Source organism: Parasteatoda tepidariorum, chromosome 2 (genome assembly GCF_043381705.1).
Source record: "Parasteatoda tepidariorum isolate YZ-2023 chromosome 2, CAS_Ptep_4.0, whole genome shotgun sequence".
Lineage (NCBI taxonomy): Eukaryota > Metazoa > Arthropoda > Arachnida > Araneae > Theridiidae > Parasteatoda > Parasteatoda tepidariorum.
In genome coordinates this window covers 60,779,886-60,803,142 of record NC_092205.1, presented here as the reverse complement: position 1 = coordinate 60,803,142, position 23,257 = coordinate 60,779,886, and the positions used below count along the sequence as shown (strand labels likewise).

General features: G+C 29.4%; 1 protein-coding gene across 1 annotated transcript in view; it reads right to left on the bottom strand.

Moving 5' to 3' along the window:
* The window catches only part of LOC107436079 (cell adhesion molecule 2-like), a 70,548-nt gene that overhangs the window by 11,372 nt on the left and 35,919 nt on the right, over positions 1-23,257 (bottom strand). Inside the window, exons 2-4 of the mRNA XM_071177650.1 lie at positions 8,030-8,146; positions 2,908-3,122; positions 915-1,050 (exon numbers count right to left, since the gene is read on the bottom strand). Of these exons, the coding sequence (XP_071033751.1) occupies positions 915-1,050; positions 2,908-3,122; positions 8,030-8,075 (397 nt within the window). The 5' untranslated portion in view covers positions 8,076-8,146. The remainder of the gene's footprint in view (positions 1-914; positions 1,051-2,907; positions 3,123-8,029; positions 8,147-23,257) is intronic.

Below are 23,257 nucleotides of genomic sequence, written 5' to 3'. Positions count from 1 at the left end.
TTTTTTTTTGCATATTTTTTTTTTTTTCATTTTTTTTTAAGTATATATATTAATTTTGTTAATATATATATATATATACATATATATAGCATTGCGATTTATTTCATCGCCTTTTCTTTTTTTTTTTTTTTCAAAAATTATCAAAATTAGTTCAACACTTTTTTTGTGAGTTAAAATCACTTCCCAGCCATGAAATTTTGCTACAAAAGGAAATTTAAATTTCCTCTTTTTCGACAAAGGAATTCAGATGAAAACCTGCTTGAAGCTGATTACTGAATTACTCGAGTTAAAGTGGAAATTATCATAATAATGAGCTAACAACACAACTGCTTAATATTATTCGAGTTTTTCGAGTACATTTTTCGGCTGTTGTGTTCCATCCTCGTTAAATATATCAAGCATTTATTAGATTCTGAAAAAAAAATAACTCAATAAAATTTGCAAAATGGAAAAGAAATATTGTATAATGATAATTTAATAACATCATAGTGGTTTAATACTTCATTCTTCATCACTTACTTTATTCAATTCCGGCAAAATTAAATTCCTAGTGCACTTTAGCATCCAAATAGAGTCTCGGTACTGCCATCTAGTGTGGCAGAAACTAGACGTCCAAATTAACATGACCAACGGTATCTCACCCATTGTGGTGGTCCTGAAAGAGTGGATACCACCTCTGGAGAACGCACTAGGTCTGCTCATCGGCAAGACGGATTGTGCAGCTCATTGGAAATAAAAAAACTTTATTCAATTTCTTCTTTTGCTTTAGTCTACCAGCACTTGATATATTTTTTTTAATAAAAATTTTTTAGTGACAAATATGCCTTATTTTTTTTATCATATTTTGAAAACACAATGTAAAAATACAATGTAACAACTTAAAGAGCAGCACTGATAACTCCTTTGCTACTTACTTATGACATTCATTTCTTTTACAGCCTGCACACAACTATAGGTGGGTGCATCTGTTGATACTTGACATTTGTAATTTCCAGCGGAATTCAAAGCAACGTTTCTCAGGAAAACAGTGTTGCTGTTGGATTTTTCTAGCTAATAAAATCAAAAATAACTTTAGGACATTTAACTAAAAAAAAATTTTTATTTGTAAATTCGAAAACAGTGATTCGGCAACATTTTCCAAACTACATATAGCTTTTATATTTAGTGTTCCATTTTTGCCAAAATAAGGTCCTAGTTAAAAACAATATAGATCATAGTTTAAAAGACACACGAAGAGTAATTTACGCACGAAGAGTAATTTAAATACACATGAAGAGTAATTTAAATACACACGAAGAGTAATTTTTTTTATTTTTTTTAAATGTCTTACTTTTTGTAAAAAACAAAGTTACTCTATTTCTCTATTACCATTCTTAAATTACAAAATCATGTGTGAAATCAAATGAATTTGCATTTTAAAAGATATTTTAAAAATTTAAGCATTGAGAAAGAGTGTTGGAAACGTCTATTATTTTAGGAAAAGATACAAATAATCTGTAATTATGAGTAGATAATTAATTCTCTTCCTCTGTATCTCTCAAATTAATATGCGCATTTATGGATTAATTCTTCTATTGATAGATAAAACAAGAAAAGAGTTATAATTGAAAAATTTATGTACATATAGTTCAAAATGTAGAGAAAACAAGGGAAAAATTATAAAACAATGAAGAAAGGGGGAAAAAAAAGAAAAATGATAATAATAAAAAAATAACAAAAAACCGGAAAAGAAAAAAAAATTAAAATCCGGAAAATAAAGGATATAATCTTTCTATCAGTTCACACGACTATATCCGCATAAAAGTAAATAATAATTAAATAGTATTGTAATAGTAAATAGTATTGTTATAGTAATAGTAAATAGTAATAGTAAATAGTATTGTTTTTCTTAATATTCTTCGTGCTATTTAGTTTTTATTTATTATACTATATATACACTCTATAAAAAAAAATCGACGCACCAAGAAAGAGTTGTCCGATTGAAACGAAAATTGGTGGATAGGACGACAATGTACAGAATAGTAAATGATTAAAATTTCAGAACAATTGAATAATTTATTGCAGAGTTACAGTAACAAGTTCAACAAGGTGTTGACCCGCCTCTAGCCTGGATACAAGCTGCCACACGGCGTGGCATAGACCGATAAAGCTCCCGGATGGTCTCTTGCGGTATTTCCTGCCAAATTCGGTCCAATTGTCGAACGAGGTCATCAACATTCCGTGCCAGATGCAATCGCTTTCCCATCATATTCCAAACATGCTCGATCGGAGAAAAATCTGGTGATCTGGCAGGCCAAGGAAGAGTTTGACAAGCTTGCAGACAGTTCCTAGCAACACGTGCCGTATGTGGTCTGGCATTGTCCTGCTGAGAAATCAGCCCCAGGGCCCTGCAAAAGGAACGGTAAAAAAACAGGTCTTAGGATGTCATCGACGTACCACTGTGCAGTAAATGTACCTCTAATGACGACCAAAGGGGTCCGACTGTCAAAGGAAATGGCACCCCAGACCATAATGCCTTGTTGAGGGCCGGTGTGGCGTGCAATAGTGAAGGCTGGATTCCTCCTCTACCCTGTGCGTCTCCAAACACGTCGTCGATGATCGTCAGGACACAGTTGGAAGTGGGATTCGTCGCTAAAGACTATACGTCCCCAGTCTGCATCATTCCAGTCTGATCGAGCGTCGATTTTTTTGTTATAGAGTGTATATATATTTCTCTGTTTTGTTTTGGTCACGGTGTTTTCGTTCGGATAAAAAGTGCATTGCTTGCGCTCATGATTTAAAAACTTAATTATGAAGTTCTGTTTTCTAAAATCAGCTGAAGGGCATTATTTGATCAAAATTTTAATGCATCATTACATTGACATATTTTACCAAATATTCAAGAATTATTTTTGTAGTGATATTTACGTCAATATCAATTCCAGGCTGAGGAAAATAGATGGACTGGTTATCATCTTTCGGCTCATATCTATAAAACTCTATATCATCCTTGTACCATTTAACAACGTAAAGTTCTTCAGTACCTAAGTCATAACTACATTCTAAAGTCACCGAATCACCTAACACAGCAGCAGAGGGTACTATGAGGTCTGTCACTTGAACACTTTTACTCCATGCCATGCCTAAAAGAAAAGAGAAAAACTTTTAAGTTTTTTAGAATAACTTTAAGCGTTTAAGTTCATATGCTAAGTTTATATACCGCTTACAACTCTACTAGCTGGAAAACTGTGACCATAGTGTTTCTATTGAGGAAACGATGCGGATATTGAGAAAAACTGAATTAAAGAGAGTAGAACATCATCTAAGCCGATAATAATCTTTTAAAAAAATATATTTATAATTTATTTATCACAAAAAATCTTTAAAAAGCAATTAAAAAAAGAGGAAAAAAATTTTTTTTTGAAACACAAAAGAAGGAACAAAGAATATTTTTTTTATCTTTGTTTTGAAAATACAAAACTTAATGTTTGATAATTTAAAATTAAGCAAGTGTATATTTTGTGATAAATATTTTTTTTTTCTACATCCCGCCTATTCTTTTCAAAATTCAGTCATAACAGTTCAAATGACTCAAATTAGAATATGTTTCCGAACTGTTTTCCTTTATCGATTCGCTGGTTAAAAAAAATTACATTTTAATTTAATAACAGTAATAATAAATACGAAAGAAATATTTTTTCATTTATAGAAGATATTCTTTTCTTTTAACTAAAATGTATGTAATAAATATAACCTTATATACATTCCTTAATTATATTGTTTGCATGTGAATTTGGGAATAATTTTTTGCACCTATAACATCTTTCAAAATTTACTACTTGAAACAATACATTCTTGCTCAAAAGTAAACAATCTCTAAAGAATTTTTAAAAAAAAAGGTTTGTACTGCAAGTATGCATATTTAAAAACAGTTTTTATTTATTTTTTTAATAAACATTGCTCTTTTGTAATAATATAAAATATAACTTAGCAAATAGCCTTATAACTAAACTGTTATTTCATAAGGAAATCCCCCACGGGTTTCTATTTAGACTCAGTAATACCTAATTATTTAAAGAAAAATATTTTAACAAGACTCGCTATAGAAATTTACGAATTTTAAGGCATTATCAGAAGATTTGTTCGACCTTAATAACCATGTTTTTAAAAATTCTTTTGATGCGTGTTTGTTCCGTTTTTACTTTTACCAGAGTTTAAATAATCACTAAGGTACTTCCACGACTAGGCTTTTAATGATATTTTTAGAATTTAGTTTAAAAATCTCCCTGCATTGAATTAGTATAAGTGGATTGTAAAATGTAAATACCGTAAAATAGAAACAAGTTTTGAATAAATTTTTTTACCTACGTAGCAATGGATTAAAGTAGCTGCAACTTCTTTTTTTTAAATTTATGAAAAAAAAGAAGATAATATTTTCAAAGCTTATTTCCCGAAGGGGTATACATATTCAATTACAGCAACGTACAAAATGAAAATCCAATTAAAATTGAAGCTAAGACTTTTTAACTTAAAAAGGATACTTTTCAAGATGCATTTTCAAGTTTTGCTTTTTGCGTTTTGATTAAAAACATTTTTATAGAGGATGAAATATACTCTCTAGTCCATAGTTTCTTTTTAATACATTTTGCTTATACTCTGGGGCGTTGTTGTTCTTGATAATAATTACGCTTTTCTTACACATCTTCTCATTAAAGCAAAAAAAAAATTTTTTTTTTGCCTGTTACGTTTTTATTTCACAATAAATCAAAATTTAAATTAAAAGAATTTAGAAAGAAAAACTGGTAATTCAATTACTTTGCTATATAATCATAGTGGATCGGTTTTAAGTAAAGAGCTTCGTGGAGAAGCTTTTAATGGGACATTTTAAGACTACTTAAATTTTCAACTTTAATAATTGATTCGATTTATATCAGAATACAGCAAAATTTAATAACACTTTCTAACTTAAAAAATGATACTTTTCTAATTGCTTTTTCAATTTTTGCTTCGGGTGTTTGGATTAAAAATAAGTGCGTAATAAATGATAAAATATACATTCTTATATATTGATTTTAAGTACATTTTTCATAAATTTTTGAAAATAAATGAAAATATTAACTTTTTTTATTACACATATGATAATTTTGAGTTTTTTCCACGATAAAAAATAATTAAATTTCAATAAATTTAGAATAAACAAATTGCAAATGCATTTTTTCATTGGATGATTACAATTGTTTTTATCTCAATTGGAAAAAGCGAGCTTGTGGAAGAGCTTAAGTGACAATTCGTATTTACTTGAATTTCCGAATTTGATTACAAATTGATCAGACATAATTATTGAATTATAACTATTCAATTATCTTGTAGAAAAATTACAATATGTCATTTCTGAAAATAAATGAAATATTTGAAAATAAATGAAAATATTAACTGTGTTTATTACACATATGATCATTTTGAGTTTTTTCCACGATAAAAAAATTTTTATTTTCAATAAATTTAGAATAAAAAAAATTGCAACTGCATTTTTTCATTGAATGATTACAATTGTTTTTATCTCAATTGGAAAAAAAGAGTTTGAGGAAGAGCTTAAGTGACAATTCGTATTTACTTGGATTTTCGAATTTGATTACAAACTGTTCAGACATAATTATTGAATTATAACTATTCAATTATTTTGTTGAAAAATTATAATATATCATTTTTAATTTAAACGTTTGGGGGAAGATCTTGTTAAGTGAAATTTCGACTACAATAAATTTTTCAGATTTAATAACATATTCTTATTGTATTTGTTTACGGAAATATAACAGATTTAATTACATGTAGTTATTGGATGAATTATTTAGTCGGATAGTTATAATGTATCATTTTTAGCCGAAGAGTTTGCGGAAGCACTTGGGGAAACACTACCATTTTGAAAATTATTAGCACGTAGTTTGTCGTAAATTTAGAAATATGATTCAGTTATAGGATTGAAATCCTACAACGTGTCTTTTTTAATTAAAAAATTCAAGGAGAGAACTTGTTTAACATTTTAAATCCACATATGTTTTCAGATTTTAGAACATGTTGTGATCGATTATAATTATGAAATAGTATTTTGATCTACAATATCTAGAATATTTCAATCTGGAAATATAATGCATAAATAAGTTCTTAGAGTTAATAAGCAGTTTAAAATAAATTTTTTTAAATAAATAAAATGTAAATCTTAAGGCCTGGTTTCTTAGGACAGGACGCCGTCAGCTGAAAATCAGCGCTAACCTCTGATTGGTCCATTTGTGAGTTTGATAGTATACGTCATCGAACGCTCATCTTGAACTACAATTTCCGTCCAACTCAACTGCAGTTGGATTACAACGTGACGTTAACCGCAGAAGCAATGGCGGACAACATCCAACAACACATTGAAATCAGCCAAGATTTTGATTTTTACATTAAACATAGCCTCTTCATTAAACATGACACTCTTCATTTAGCTCAGCTATAATGTGTTTTTTCTTGGAAAAAATCATTATTTGTTCTCTAAAACACTGGTCGACAATAACAAAATCAATACAAATTCAAAATAAATATTTGTTTACATTATTAACGCATGCGCAATGAGAGATAACGTCTGCGTTGAACCGACTGCTCACGCTGAGCTAACAAAAAAGTATTTTTTTGGCGTCAGCTCTACGTCAACTTTCCGCTGACGCCCAGATAAGGCGCTTGTCCTAAGAAACCAGACCTTAACTCGTCATTTCACTAAACACTTCAGCTTTGCAATAATGCAAATGAAGTTTAGCAATATATCTTATAAAGTTATCCTTAGACCAGTGTTCCCCAACCTTTTTATCACCGCGGATCTGTCTACGTTTGATAAATTTACCGCTGTCCGCTGGGGGGGGGGACGTTTATTGTTTATATTTAAGATTATTTTGATTTATTAATTTTAATTTAACTGTATTTAAACATGCCTTCAAAATAAAATACAGTTACACGAAAAAATAAATATATAGTGATTTAACATTTTAACTTACTAGAACATTAAATCAATGAGAACCCTGAGCTTGTTTCTTTACAATGAAATGGGACGGTTCCATCTGGGGGTAATCGGAGACAATAATACATTAAAAACATTGAAAAATTTATGTCACTACCTTCGAGGGCCCCCTTATTTTAAATAAATAAAATTTTAATGGAACACCGATATTTTTAATATGGGGTATAAACCTAGGAATTTAAATTCAGTTTAAATTAAATGAGGGTTCCGGTACTATTTGGTCTACGGACCGGTACCGGTCCACGGACCGGGGTTTGGGAAACACTGCTTTAGACCATGCTAAAATTGTTAAGATAGTTTCAACAAAATTTCGAAAGTGTTATTTCAAAAGTCTTCAATAAAATAAAATTTAGTAACCTTAAAATGTGAACGCGTTACTTATAAAGAACATGTTACATTAAAGAATATGTTCAATGACAATTAAATATCCTTTTACAAGTTCATTTCTTTGCACTCCAATAAAGTGTTGTTAAAACAAATAAAACTTATATTATGTGCATCTTAACTAACGTTTCAAAAGTTTCAAAATTAGATTTTTTTCTTGAAAAAAATATTACAGAGTAAAGTCCCGCAGTGGACTGATCGTTAAAACACGGTTCCCAGCAGATCACCGAAGTCAAGCATCACTGGCTACGGTCAGTGTGCGGGTGGGTGACCACTTGGATCAGCCTGTGTAGGGACCGAGGGTGTGCGGTATGGATCCTCGCTAAACTGTTCTACCGTAAATTGCTCGACTTCGCGTGCAGGTAGTCAGGCTACCGAAGCGGAGGTGCCATCCCCTCTGCAGAGGATCCAAATTGCAATAGCATGTCTTCGGATCATCCTCAGGGATGTTTCCCAGACTGTGGCCAATAGCCCATTGTGCAGCTCTAGTGCGACGTAAATGAACAACAACAACAACATTACAGAGTAAAATTAACATATATTGCTACTAAGAGCTTCAAAATATGTTTTAAAGAGCTAAAACTTATAATGATATAAAATTTTCAGTAAACTTACCTATGATATAGATAGTGAATAACAAAGAGGTGAAAATCTTTGGCATGTTCAAGTTAAATTATAAGACTTAAAGTCATTAAGAGCTTAAGATCCATGAATTCAAAGCTGATTTCAAACCTGTAATTCAACATATTTCTAATATTAGTTTCTAATCTTGTTTTGAAAAGAATAAAATTATAAAAAAAAAAATTAAGTCAATTAGGTATGCATATTTCGTAATTTTTATTAGAGAGGTAATTATGGTTTTAATAAACATAGTTTATAAATTTTGGCGTAAAATCTCTAATTAGTCAAACATTTTAATAAATTTAAGTGATTCCAAGGTTAAGTGGTTCCATATATATATATATATGTATGCATANTATATACATATATATATTATAATAACTAAAATACATGCATTCAAAATCTCTAGTTATCTATTTAATCTAGTTGTCTTTGATTAGGAATTTGAGACAGATCGCTTCAAAGGACTGAAAAAAGTTTAGAAATCGATCTGATAGAAAAGAGCATTCTAAGTGTCAGCATAATACGGCGAAAAAAACGAAACCAAGTTTATACATGGCGGAATAACTAAATTAAAAACCTTTCTGTTTCATTCGAAAGATAATACATTTAATTATGTTTTCAGTTATGATAAAACAGACGAATTTTACACATTTTGTAAATAAAAAAAAATTTATTAATTAAGATAATGTTTCTAATTTTTCAGAGGAACTTCTTTCGCAACTTACTTTTTGATTTGTAGGAATCTAATAACACACTGGTGTAAGAAATTAAGAGAATTTGCAGACCTGGTCGATTATTTCTAGAACTACGGAGCCGATTTTAATGAAATTGATATAATCCAGAGCAAATAACCATTCGTCAATTGTAATACACACACATGATTGTACGTAACACTAGTTGGAGTCGGAAGGTATGAAAGAGCGGTTGCTGAATAAACAAAAAAAAAGGGTTAATAGGGGTATGGTCCCCTCTTACAGATATACAGACCTGCAGCGAAATTTCCTACAAATAAGGCAATTTATAATTTCCTGTGGAAATTAGTCCCACTCGGGCAGCAACGCTGTTTTCATTCCCTGGATGGTTCTTGGAGCGGGGTTGCGAGTTTCAATTGCTCTCCGATGAGCGCCCCAGACATGCTCTATAGGGTGGAGGTTTGAAGATCTGGTTGGCCAATCCATCCGGCGAATATCCTCACTCTCTAGAAATTCGTCAACCAGAAGAGCTATTTGTGGCCTCGCGTTATCGCCCATTAAAATTAACTCAGGGCCAACTGCACCCCTAGAAAAGTGAACATAGGGCTCCAAGACCTCATCCCTATACCCTGCACCAGTCACAGAGCCATGTTCAAAGACATGGAGAGATGTGTGGCCATCCAACATGATGCCTCCTTAAACCATTAAATCTGCTCCACGGTAATGGTCGATTTCACGGACATTGGAGGGTAGGTAGCGGATCCCTGGTTCTTTCCACCTGAACATACAGTGGGAATCGGTGTTTAGGCTGAACCGGGACTCATCAGTGAAGAGAACGGTCTCCCATTGATGCATACTCCAATCTCTCTGCACTCTGCTGAACGGACTTTCCTGTTCGTAGAAGTGAGCGGGACGCAAACAGCAGGGCTTCTTACAAACAACCCTCTCTTATGAAGTCGTTTGGAAACAGTCACCCTTGATACACGGGTTCTCTTCTCTGGCCGTCGTGGTCCTTGGACGACCTTGCCGAGGCTTTCTTTTGATGGTTCTGGTATCCTGGAACTGTTTCCATAAGTTACACACGACGCTGGGCATTAAATTGAACTCTCTACAAATCTGAGCCTGAGATTGGCCTGATTTCTTTTTTAATGTAGTAACTCTTTCTTTTTTAATGTCAAGAAATTTTCATTGAATCAATATTTACTATAGGACACTATTTTCACATTATATAACTAACGCAATAGCCCATTGTGCAGATCTAGTGCAGCGTAAATAAAATACCGTACCATACCATACCTATGTAATTAACGTACAACTATAGTTATCACCCTTAACTTACATATTTTATAAAGTTGTTGTGGTACTGTATTATAGTACCAACAGGAAAAAACTGCGTAATTAACATAATATGAAAAATATATAAAAATACTTTTAGATAGAAAATTTACTTAATAAATGAAAATATATATATTACTTGGGCATGCCGTCCACACGTTTTTAAACTATTAATCAATAAAGTGTGTAGTGTTATCTTTATTAATAATTGTTTACATATTTTAATATATTTGATAAAGTGCTGAAATTATAAGGATGTTAACTTTATTTAATATTTTTTAACCTTATAAAATTCTTTTTTAATTTGTCGTTTACTTTCTTTAATTAACTAACAGAATAAATCTAAGTTTAAAATTGAGTATTTCATACAGATTCGTTGTTCAACAATTCAAACAATAGTGAGACCGAAATGTCTCTACAATTCAAACATTTTCGGCACCAATTCTTGTTTCCTCAACATAAGGTCTATTTACTGGAATCAGAGAATTCGAAAATCAAGTAATGTTTAATTCCATCTCGCAGAAGTTAGCATTTAGCAATAGTTAAAGAGTAAACTTTGCCGACCAACCAATAAAGAAAGTGGGAAACATAGTTAGAATTCTAATCCAACTCAACCTTCAACTACAATAACCGGGAAATTGTGATTTATTATTCCATACCCCTTGGAAGAGTTTCTGGGTAATGTAACGAAATGATGGCAAATTTACCCTCCCCTCTAAAACTTACGTACCGAATATTCCATTAAATATTTGGCAACAGTGTGAGGCGGATGGAATATTTGAGCTCTAAGCTAGAAAGGAAGGCTCACTTAGACAAAATCGTCTGCTTGGAATAGGTGAGATGAAAGTCAAAATTTTCCAGATGTCTAATTGCCTTTCTCTTAAGTAGATATAAGACTTAGGCAGACAGCCAGGCTTCTTTAATGCTTTTGTTATAAGTCCAATGCTTCAAGGTTTACTTTGTAACGGTATTTAAATTCTTCGCATTCAGATCGATATCGGTCGTCTGATGGATTATTACGAAATATATTTTTTAAAAAATACATTATGTCTCGTCCCTGTTAATTAATTTCCCGTTTCTTTCTCTATCTAATATTTTGCCTTTTCTCCTTCTTAAAACTATTTTTAAAGCTTTATGAACGAGTTATTTTTTGATATTTTTATTATTCGCTACGCATATTTGAAGAAAACTGTGGTATTTTACGACTTCAAATTGATAATCGGATTTCTTAGCGATTTGTTTTATTTTTAATGCTTAAAGCTTGATTTGTAACAATATTGAGTTCTTAAGATTGAGTTTTGATTGTTTGAGCAACAGGGTAAAATGATAAGTTCCAAAAGTTTAGTTTTTTTTATTCATTTTAGAACAGAATTTGTCCTTTTATAAGTTATAAATATTCGAACGAAAATAGTTTAAAAGAACTAATTGGTACTTTTCCCTTTTGAGATTCAGAAATTTAGCTTAACTGTTTCAATACTGTGTGTTAAAATATTACCAGAGATGTAATTGAAAAAAACTACAATGTTTTGCAGTCAGTGAGGCTTACAAGATGCATGATATAAGCTGGGTATCACACTTTAAATCTAGTGCTTCATGTTTTGCTTTTAACGTTATTTGAGAGTTCTTTAAGATGTTTAATCGTCTTAAAATTGATAAAATTATTAATTATTTCAAATAATTTTTTGAACTGAATTCTGTTACTATAAATATTATAATGAGTTATATGAGTTATGAATGTTATAATGAGATATTATATGAATATTATAATGAGTTTTATAATGAGTGTATTGTAAGGAATTTCATTAAAAATGAAAACTATTTTTAAATTATACAATTAATTACTAGGAAATGTTTTGAAAAATATTCTTATTTTTATTGCTTAAGAATGCGTTTTTTAAATACTGACAAATATTTTAAGAAAACTGCACTACTAGAGTAGAGCTAGCCTGATAAAAATATTTGATATTTAATACATTAATATAAAATTTTCCGGCAGATTTTATCAATAACAATGGATTTTGGATGTATGTTGGTGAATTTAAGGTGAAAACTTTTCCCGTCATTATCCCTATAGTTTTGAATCACACACCAATAACAACAATGGTAATAATGGTCTATTCAGGGTCAACGCATTGAACATTTAAGTTTTTTAGTTAAATCATGATTAAAATCTGATTATTGGAGTAAAAGCTCTTCTGATTTTCGCAATATATCTTCAGTTAAGGACAGGATTTGGCTATGCAGTGCAGAAATTCCAATGAAAAGTATATATGCTTAAACATATTGTGCAATGCAATTGATTAAACTACACAAGAAATTGTACTTCATTTATAAACGAAAGGAAGAACAAGTAAATAAGCAAAAACAAAGTTCCAAAGACAATGCTCCAGTGATTTTGATCAAATTATAAAAATCAATTATTTAAGTCACGGTGTTAATCGAAGTATTAAAATAAGTGATTCAAATCATGGTATTAATCAACTCTTTTTTTAAAAAAATTACTAGCTTAAACAAAACTAATAAGAAAAGACGTGATTAAAATGTTTTGAACTTTGTAAACGAGCTTGTTTAATATTCACACATTACCAAGCTAACAAAAATGAATAAAAGTATATATAAATTGATGATTTTTTATAGACTATGGAAATCGGCCAGCTACTTGTTTCATATTCCAGCCCCCTCTCTATTACTTCGTGGTTATTTTTACTATTAGTTGTGAAACAGTAATTATTTTGAAAAAATACTCAATACAAAAAAATTTATTGGTACTTTAGTGATTTTAAAAATTTTTATTAGCTGCTCACAATATCCGGTCATTGTACCATTGTATCTGTAAAAATTAAAATAAAAAGGAAAATAAATTTTGGCAATAAAATGTAATAAGTAGATTTATGGCAATAATGCTCACCTACTTTTTTAAAAAAGATTTTAACCCTCAAATCATTAGGGAAAGTAATAAAACCTCATACAGTTGGTCCAACGCCATCGATGCAGTGTAAAATCGGTTATAATTTTTGTCAAAACTGAGGTCTGTGCAGATAAAATTATTCTATCTATCAAGAGTACCATAATTTTTTATTGCTATTTTTATAAATATAGCAAAGTAGTTTGCATAAATACTTGATAATTTTACGAAATGGTGCGCTTGTGATGTTTTAGAACTTATTTTTCTCTTATCTCTTATCAATTCCTTAGATCATTTATACATATTCACTAAAAAAAAAAAAACGTATCACTTTTGTTACGTGTTAAATTATTTACTTTTACTACGTTCAAATTAAAAAAAATCAGCAGCAATGAAACATAATAAAATAATTGTTCGCTGTAGTTTTCATTTCTTTTTAATTTCTCTTATTTGTAATTTGCTGTACAAATCAAAAGCAGAGGATAATTTCTTATGACGCCTTATCAGCATTTACATTTAATTAATTGAATTACATTATTTTTTGTAATCTATATGATTACTTTCATTAACAATTTAGCTACTTTTTCTATTAAAAATCAAAATATCTAATCAACGTTAACTTCGTATTATTAACAATGTTTTTTTAGGCACAGTAGGTTTATTTTGCCTCTTAATTGAAATATTAACTTTCCGCCGGTAATTTGATTAGAGATTTGATATTCCGTGATTTCACTGATTAACTTTGGCCATTTATTGTAGCATTGAGGAAAAAAGCAGTGTTTCTATAAATGACAGTAGTACAGTAATAACTGTTCTTATGTTTATTAAACTATTCAAAAGTTTTTTTTCGAAGTAATATAACTTATTATTTAAATAAAACATTCTTTAAAAAAATAGTGCATACATTATAGTTTCATTTCATCAGTATTATAATGACTTTTGGTATAGTTATAATTATTATTATTACTTCTATTTAGTGCAGTAATGTTTAATAACAAGTTAAATTTTTTAAAAATGAAATATTCATTTTAGGCGTACGTTACATCCCTTAATATCTTCTAGTTATGTAATTATTTAATGTTATGTAGAAGACTTATTGTTATGATGTTGGATTCGCAGAATGTAGAAAATTGTAATAAATCTACCACAAAATGACAGTGATGCTCTTTATCAAAATCTTCAATATATATATATATATNTATATATATATATCCGTCGTTATAGTTCCATTCGAAGCTAATGATACAACTAAATTGCAATTTTTAATAATAATCTCTATCCCTATTTATATCAAACAAAGATAAATAATCCTTCTATTTATAGACAATCTTAAGAAAGTTCCAGAAAGAAAATACTCGAAAATTTTCTGAACGAACATTTCCGTTTGTTGACATCTCGGAAATTCTAGGAGCATAAAACTAGAAGCATAAAGATTAAAGATTGAACTGATAGCTTACATAGAGGGATAAACTAAATGATTACAGTAGAAGTTAACAAAGTAAAAAAGCTTAGTTGAGTAATTAGTAAAATTAGGGAGGTAAGAGGAGGGAATGTGTAAAGAACAACATCACACTTATTATAGACTTGCGTAATAAAAAATAAGCGTAACAAATAATTTTTACAAAACAAGAAAAAAACGATCATTTGGTGGCTTATTTTAGTTTATTGATTTTATGCAATTGGTGATGTTTCAAAAACAAAAACCTATTTTTACATATAATTTCGACCATCTGAAACGTTTAGGTTCATTTGCATTTTTATTTGAGCATGTGGAAGTATTTTTTACATGTATTGATGACCAAAACAAAGAAATATATCTGAAAATAAAAATTACTAGTTCGTTTAATAAATTTAAATGTAAATAAGTGGGAAAGAAATGAAAATGTTTTAAAAACCAATAAATCACTAAAAAAATTTTTTTCTCATGGTTTAAATGTATTAGGTTTTTTTTTTCACTAAAAATGATGCAAAAATTCTGTTTCCACTTTGGTTTTGTTTTCTAAAGAGAGTATACCTATTATTTTTAGTTTGAGTTCTTAATTATACCAATTTTATATAGTTTTAATTTCTTTTAATTAAATTATTAAAATTAAATTAAAAAGCAATAAAACGAAATTGTCCAACGTCATCTGTTAGGAAGTCATTGTTTAAACAGCACAGGGCGATTTTTCAGCCAAAGAATATATTTGAAAGTTTTTATCTTGCTTAACCCCTTAACAATCGGTTAGTTTTCAAGAAAACGGTCATAAAAATGCTTATTTTGTCAAACATACGTATTTGATTAGTGTTGACATCTAGTTTAAATTAAACTAACTATCTACAATTACCTTAAACATATCCTGGTACTGCCATCTGGTGCGTAAAATGAGAAATAAGATGCCTTGCGGGCAAAAGAAATTAATTAGTTTTATTCTCATTGGCGCGTTACTGCTGAACACTCTAGCCCTGAAATTTCACGGGAGCGAGAAACAGAGGGTGAAACCTCACCCCGTCATTTTCACGGGAGCGAAAAGGAAGGGGTTAACAGCACTTTTACAAAATTGAAACCTTCATTGAAAATAAAAATATTTTAAATCAGTTGCTCTGATTTAAGATCTGCTTTCGACTTTATAAATTATATAAATTAATTATATTAACTAAATATATTTATTAATTACATTGATTAGGAAAATGTGTTAATAGAAAGCATTATTAACTTTTTATTGATAAAAAGGTTAAGCTCATCCTTAAACTGAGAAAAAATCTGATACAATTCTATATTTAACTTGATTTTTCACAAAAAATTGAGTTATCATGTTTTGTATCGGGGCTACACAGACAATATAGAGTTAAATAAATATACAAATAATCGAAAACCTTTCAAACTTATTTCATTAGGATTTTATTGCGAACACTTCGACATTTAATTTATGCATCGGAATTAACCTATCTCTATGATCTCAAGTATTGATACTTAACCTAGTGATTCACTATTCGTAGTTATGTTTATTCATATAGTTCGAACAAGTGTTGTTAACGTAGAATATTTCATAAGCTCATTTATGCACGATCCTCCGAAATGTGTTCGGTCTTTTTCCTGTATAAATCATTATGATTGTGAGAAAATTAGTTCACATTGCTAATGCAAAATGTGTTTTAGGGAATAATATGCATTAATCGAATTAATTAAACAGATTAATTAAAATAGCTTACATTTGTAATTAATTATTTAATGAACGCTGCTTTTTATCACCTACTTAATAATTATAAAGAATAAAGGTTTTAAATGAATGTTACGAAGAGCAATAACAGAAAATTTGAATAATTTATGCGTGTGATATAAAATTTTATTTTCAATGACTGATAAGATATGAAAATTAAAAGAGTTTCAAAATTGAAGTGTTGCTAGATTAGTTTTTTCTATTAAACATTAATTAATTCCATCTTGTATTCCTCTCTTCATCGCAACAAAAGTTTTTGAAATTTTTTTTAACCCATTTAAAATTTATATCTTTGTAAAAAATTTGTCATTAGACATGGTACTAAGCATTATATATTATGAAATTGAAATGTTAAGACAAGATTTTTGAGAGGAAAAAAATGCTTCTACTTTGTGGCTTCTTCCAAAAAAAAGAATCTAATAAAAAAATTAATTGGATTTTAGTTACGTGCATATTTAATTATCTATTAGAAAATTTAATTAGAATTTTAAGCACAGTTTCAATTATGGTTATTTAAAATTGGTCGATAAATCTTATTAATCATAGTAAAAATAACGGATTTCAAAACAAATAAGTGAATCAAGGAATAAATTTATGCACTTATTAGATATCACATCCTAATAACTATATGTCTGAGAAAATGAATTTAGAATAATTTTACTCCAAGAAAGGAAATTAATCGCATGCTTTGTCGTATGCGATCATAGGTATGCGTTTCGTATATGAGAATATATAGATATTTATAGTAACCCTCAGACTTTTTCTATTAAACAGATTTCTTGTTTGGACATTTTTAGGAAATCTTATAATGTGTATATTGTCTTACAAAAATGCTTTTGAAATTCGAAACTTTGATAGGCTGAATCATGGTTGCTTCAGAATCAGCACGTATCAATTTCTATGTTTTAATCACGTGTTTCTTAGATGCGTTTATTGTAGACTAGCCGCCTAAGGCGGCCAGCTGTCCGCCACGCTGAAGGTTTTCACAAATAAAGTTTTTTAAAACATAGCAGGAAATCTGAAGATTAGTGGACAATTAAAGTGTTCCTGTCCAGCAATTTTGTCTTCATATCCAGTTCTGCTGCAGATGTGTTATAGCTCTTGAGGATGTTTGAAATTATATAGCTACAACGCTTAAGAAAAAAAAAACTAAAATGCTAAATACATGAAAAGAACACGAAAACGAATTAATTTTTTATGGTATCAATTTCTATTTCTATATAATTTTTTATGGTATCAATTTCTATTTCTATATCGCTACAAAAATTATCGTCTTCGCTTAAAAAAAAAAAATAGAGCGTGGAAAGAAGAAGAAAAACTTATTATAACAATTATGAACAGCGACAAATATATCAAAGCGAAGCGTTCTATTTACGTATCGAATATGTTGCCACATTTTTAATACAAAAGTTAAACTTTTCTCCACTTTAATAAATGTAAACTAATGCGAACTTTACAATTAAATTATTAATTCCTTCGTATATTATTGGTTTAAGTTGTCGAAAATTAATATTTCAATTGTAAGGTTCGCATTAGCATACATTTATAAGAGTGGGGAAAAGTATATGCATTTTTTAATAGTTTTTTGAATATGGCTCTTTGAAGACGAAAAAGCAGACGAAAAGCATAGACTTACAAAATGACTGATAACTAAATAACTAATCCAAATTTTTGAAAAAGAAAAAAAATACTTCTTCATTATGTCAAAACACAATTATGTGCCGAGTTTCGTGCCTGGGCGAGGCTTCTGGGGCAATATATTGTGATTACAGACACACACACACACACAGCTGCTTTTATTATTATGTATAGATTACAGATCCCAATCGTTTTGTATTGTAAATTTTTCTTCAACGTGGCAATGGCAGCTTTCGATGTGTCTAGCTTAAATTTTGAATGCCGGCAGAATTTTTTAAAAAAAATTGGATATTTTTATTCTAGATATTGAAATATTTCATAAAGATAAATTTATTATATTTACATATATCTCTTTGTCAAATGGTAAGTGGCCCCATTGTGCTTTACGCGTGATTAAAAACGTGCGTTTCTGTGGTGAAAAAAAATTATGCCCAAAATTTTGAAACTTATTTTAAATTTATTGTTGAAACACATAAAAGTTGAAGAAATCTGCTTTAATAAAATGAAACAGATATATCTTTAAGAAATTCTGAATAAACAAGGGAAAACAACGTATCTATCAGAAAAAAAAATTAGTCTTGAGTTTTGGTGAATACCAACAAAGACAAAAAATCACGGAATAACATCTGTCACGTATTGATGCCGGTGTTTTAGGCTGAGAAATTAATGCTGGTATAACACTAACAGGCTGCGTTCTATTGTATTATAGTATTTGCTTTGTTATTTTTACTTATTGACGTAATGTTCAGCGTGGTTAACTGTAAAAAATTCCAAAGTCAAATTAAAGTAAAAAGTACTGGCACCCTGATGGCATCAACCGTAAAATCCATTTTTATAGTAAAATTTTATACAGTTATTTTTTTCAATAATATTTAATTAATTATTGATATTCAGTAATTTTACAGTAATTGTTACTATAAAATTAAAAGTCAAAATTTTGTTCAGTAAAATTTTATGGTAAGGAACCGGCTTTCAAGGCACCTGTACTTTTCACCATAATTTGATCCGGAATTTCTTACAGTGTGGAAATTTAAGCATTACCAACTGAGAAAAATTAGTTATAAGAAATAGGGGTACATTATGTTATTTACTCAACATCACTAAACCTCAAAACTCAAAATTATTGAAATATCAATTATGATATTCCACTCCATTTGTTAAAATATAAATGAAGGATCTCTGTAGCAATATATTTTGAAATTATTTAAGGGATTTGCCAAGAGTGCTTTTTGAGAAGAACGCCACCTACAAGTAGCTTTTTTCTTTCAAAAAATGTCCTTATATGAAATTAAGCAACAAAATGTTTCTGAGTATTTTGCCATTTTTTGTGTAAATTCCAGAAATTAATCTATCTAGATATAATTCTAAGATACATTTTGATGTAAAAAGATCCATTTTGGAAAAGAAAAAGCAGTTTTTTACTCCACTATCTCTTGCCCGGTATTTTTAATGCAATTCAAATATTTTTTTTGAATTATCTAGCTATTTATATCTTACCTTTTTGATGCTTACTTTTGATGCTATTTATTCCTTTGATGCTATTTATACTGTAATGCATCTTTCCACATGTTGAGAAACATGTGCAAACTAGAGTTTGGTGAAATATACTTTCTAGAATTCTTAAAGGAAAACCAGTGTGCTGTGATATTCGTAATATTCAAGAAAAGATAAAATAAAATGAAAACAAATCTGTTTTATTTATTTTTTAAATTACCGTCATATAGCTTATATTATTAATATAAATATAGAAGTACCAAATATATAGATTTTCGACTAACAAACAATTATCAATTTATTTTATCCATTTTTTTTAAAAATTAACTATCTAAAAGTTGCTGCCTATCAAAGAAATTGTTGCTTTGTATTCGCTTGTAGCTAACTATTTCAATCAAACTGTACAATAACATTAAGATTTTAAATAGTCAAGTCTACATTTATTTAAAAACATAAATATTTAGGACATAAATAATCGTCAAAATGTTTTAAAATATTATGTTAAATATTTTATTATGTTAAAAATAAATTAAAATATTATGTTAAAAATACATTTTATAATAGCAGTTGCAAAATGAAATAAAGTAAAAAAACATTCCCTAGTAATATTTTCCGAATTTTTCTGAGTATAGCGATATACTGAAGATGCATTAGCAACTTGAATCCATCTAAATGAGAAGATTATGGGGATAAAAACGCGTGATGAGGTTATTATTAAAAAGAAAAAACATTAACTCCTCATCATTTTTCGTTCTTATTCTTGGATAAAAAAAAAATTTTTGCCTCGCGTAGCATCTCTTAGCTTTCAATAACTATAGATAAGGAAGAGAAACAGCGATTTTTCCTTACATTTTCTTTTAGGATTAATGTTTATTTTTCCAAATGAAAACTTGTTACCAACATGGTTCTAGAAATTTTAAACATTTATTTTTTATTTTCTATTTTATTTATAATCTGAAAGATTATACGACATGTAATTTTAAGATTGATATGAGAATACTTTTAGACTTTCCAAAAGCACTTTTTTTGAGTACGCATTTTTAAAAAAAAATCTCATTGAACATTCAAAAATTAATGCAAAGCTTGCTATAATCTCTATTTTTAACATACATTTTTAGAATCTTTGACAAAAATGAGGTGAAAAATTTCCATGTCAGTGATCGCGATAAAAAATCAAAAACATATCAAAATTTAATAAATTTCCCCAGCGTTATTAGTGATTTAAGTTTCTATCACTGGATGCATAAGTATAAGGCGCAGGGACATTTCGAACTGAAATGATAACAAACAATTGATATTAGCCATTTAGTTGAATAACATACTATATCACTTTTTTCATAAAACCACTTTTTGCGCCACTGCAATTTAAAAAGTCGGGATAAAACGGGTTAAAATCCCGCTTCGGGCATAACTTAAATTTATCTCATTATTCGATTTGTCTTTCTTGTGTTATTAAGATAACATTGACTCAGCTGTATTATGGTGGAGGTTGTTCTCCATCAGTGGCCGCCAATATTTGTATAGTGGAAAATATCTAACTTCATTATTGTTCTTATTGGCCGTTAATAAAAGTATGAAACAAAATGACAGTCTCCTGGAAATTAATATATAAATCGTTTAGTAAAAATCCAATTTATTAAACTAATTCGTGAAGATTATAAAGAATGGCCATCATTTATAATTACAAATTATCAAAAATAAATTCCTTAAAGGGATCAAGAAAATAGTACCATAAGATTCAGCGCATGAAATGGGCCGGACACATTGTAAGAATGAATGATGACAGAACAACTAAAAGAATCTTTTTGACAAGGACAACTGGAGCTAGAAAGAGAGGCAGACCCCGACTGAGATGGGCGGATTGCCTCCAAAGGGACTTTACCACAACCAAGGTCAGAGACTGGAAAGCCGTGGCATGCAGAAGAAAGGACTGGTGCAGTCTTCTTGAGAAAGCCAGGGTCCACCGAGGACTGTCGAGCTACTGATGATGATGATGATCAAGAAAATATAACTTCCACGTTAAGAAGTTTTGTTAGTATTCCGTTACAATTGCGTTTTTTTAAAACGGTTAGGATGGCTAGGACAGGAGCGCCCGAAAGGGCACTCCTAGTCGCCACAAATTTTGAATTAAAAGTGAATACAATTGTTTCTAACGGACACAGAAAGTATGGGTAGGAGATCCAAAATTGGCGAATTATCAAAATATAACATAGCCAAAACAAAGCCAACCAGCATATCAATATTGGGATTGAAAGAATACCTTGGCGATCACGAGTCGACAACAAATTTATGAGAATTATTACAACCATGCAACTGAAACATATTTTCGTTTTGAAATTTAGAATAAAAAGTTATAAATAGATTTTTGTTTTCGATTAGGTGCGACAGTGAATTAATAAGTCTGCATAGTAATGAAATAAAAAGTATCTGTTACATTGATCTAAGATTAAATATTTTATGTTCGCTAATAAGAATAATAAATATCGCTAATCGCTAAGAAGAATAAATATTTTATGTTCGCTTTAAAAGTTTAAGTCTTTGATTTATTTTAAATATCATTTTTCTATTAATAAAAAAAGCTTAAGTAATTAAATATATTTTAAAGGATAGGAAATAAATATGTACTGCCAATTGTGGCATCACGTTGCCCACTATAAAGTGATTTTTTTTTTATTTCTAATGGCATAGGAAAATGACGAACTCTTACAAAAACAGTGAACAAAAAGGTGAACAACAAGTAAGAGAAAAAACTCACCATTAACAGGTGTCGGACACTCCAGTAGAGCCTCACCTCAGAGTCCCCACGCAGAGCCGAGCATCTCAATAGATGGTTAATGTCCATAAGTTCATTATAAAGTGATTATTAGAAAAGTTATATAAATAAGGCATAACAATTTTCTTTTTTTGAAAAAAATAGAATGACGAAATTTGTTTCCTTGAAGAACTGACGATAGTTATTTCGTTTTTTTGACGAAATGTTCGCTTGGTGCTTGCATCAGGAAACGGTTTCGTTAAAAACGAAGAAAGCTTCGCGAAGTTTGAATTTTTATTTTTTATAATGTGACAACAGGGTCCGGATTTTTAAATCAGACACTCGTAAAACTATCTATCGGTCATTAATTATTAATTTTCATTCTCACTTCGCATATCTGATAAACATTTAATATAAATCAGATAAGTACCTGTAAAATATTTGTACTGTAAGGAACACGTTAGTAAAATATTTAACATACTTCAGATAAATATATGCGATATAGCCGAAAAAATATTGGAGTATAAAATTAATGCCAGACATATACATTGAATTATTAATACACATCATTTGGTATTTGTATTAAGTATATCTGTAATTATTAATATGTCTAGAAATATTCACACTTAATAGCAATTAGAGTTCTTTTTTATTTAGCATGCATTTTTCCTGTTTCATAACTTGAGAAAAATTACAAAGTAGATTGTCTTTTGAGAAATCAATATCAGCTTGCGTAGCAATTTGAAATATTAAAATAATTTATGTTTAAGATTAATTTATGTATAAAAATAATTTGCGTATGAAATGTTTATAAACACGTTACGTTTGTAAACAAATAAATATCATTAGAGTGAATAATAAGACAATTCAGTTTTTCGAATTTTTAACGGCTGGAATAGTTAGACATGCATGCTCTTAAAACTACTAATCTAAATAGTTATAAAATACCATTGGCACAGTTGTAAATATTTCAAAAAAAATATTTTTTCAGATGCAGAATTTATTCCACATAAAATCCACAAAGAAAACCCAACAAAAGCACCTACTGTAATTTTATTTTATTACATACAAATTTCACCTTTTTTTTCTATTCAATTAATTTTTATTTCGGACTTCTAAAATACAGGAACCAGCCGCAATCTGGGGAATAAGGTCCCCACAGTTAGGCCAGGACGGAGTTGGCCAAAAATGTAATCGATTACA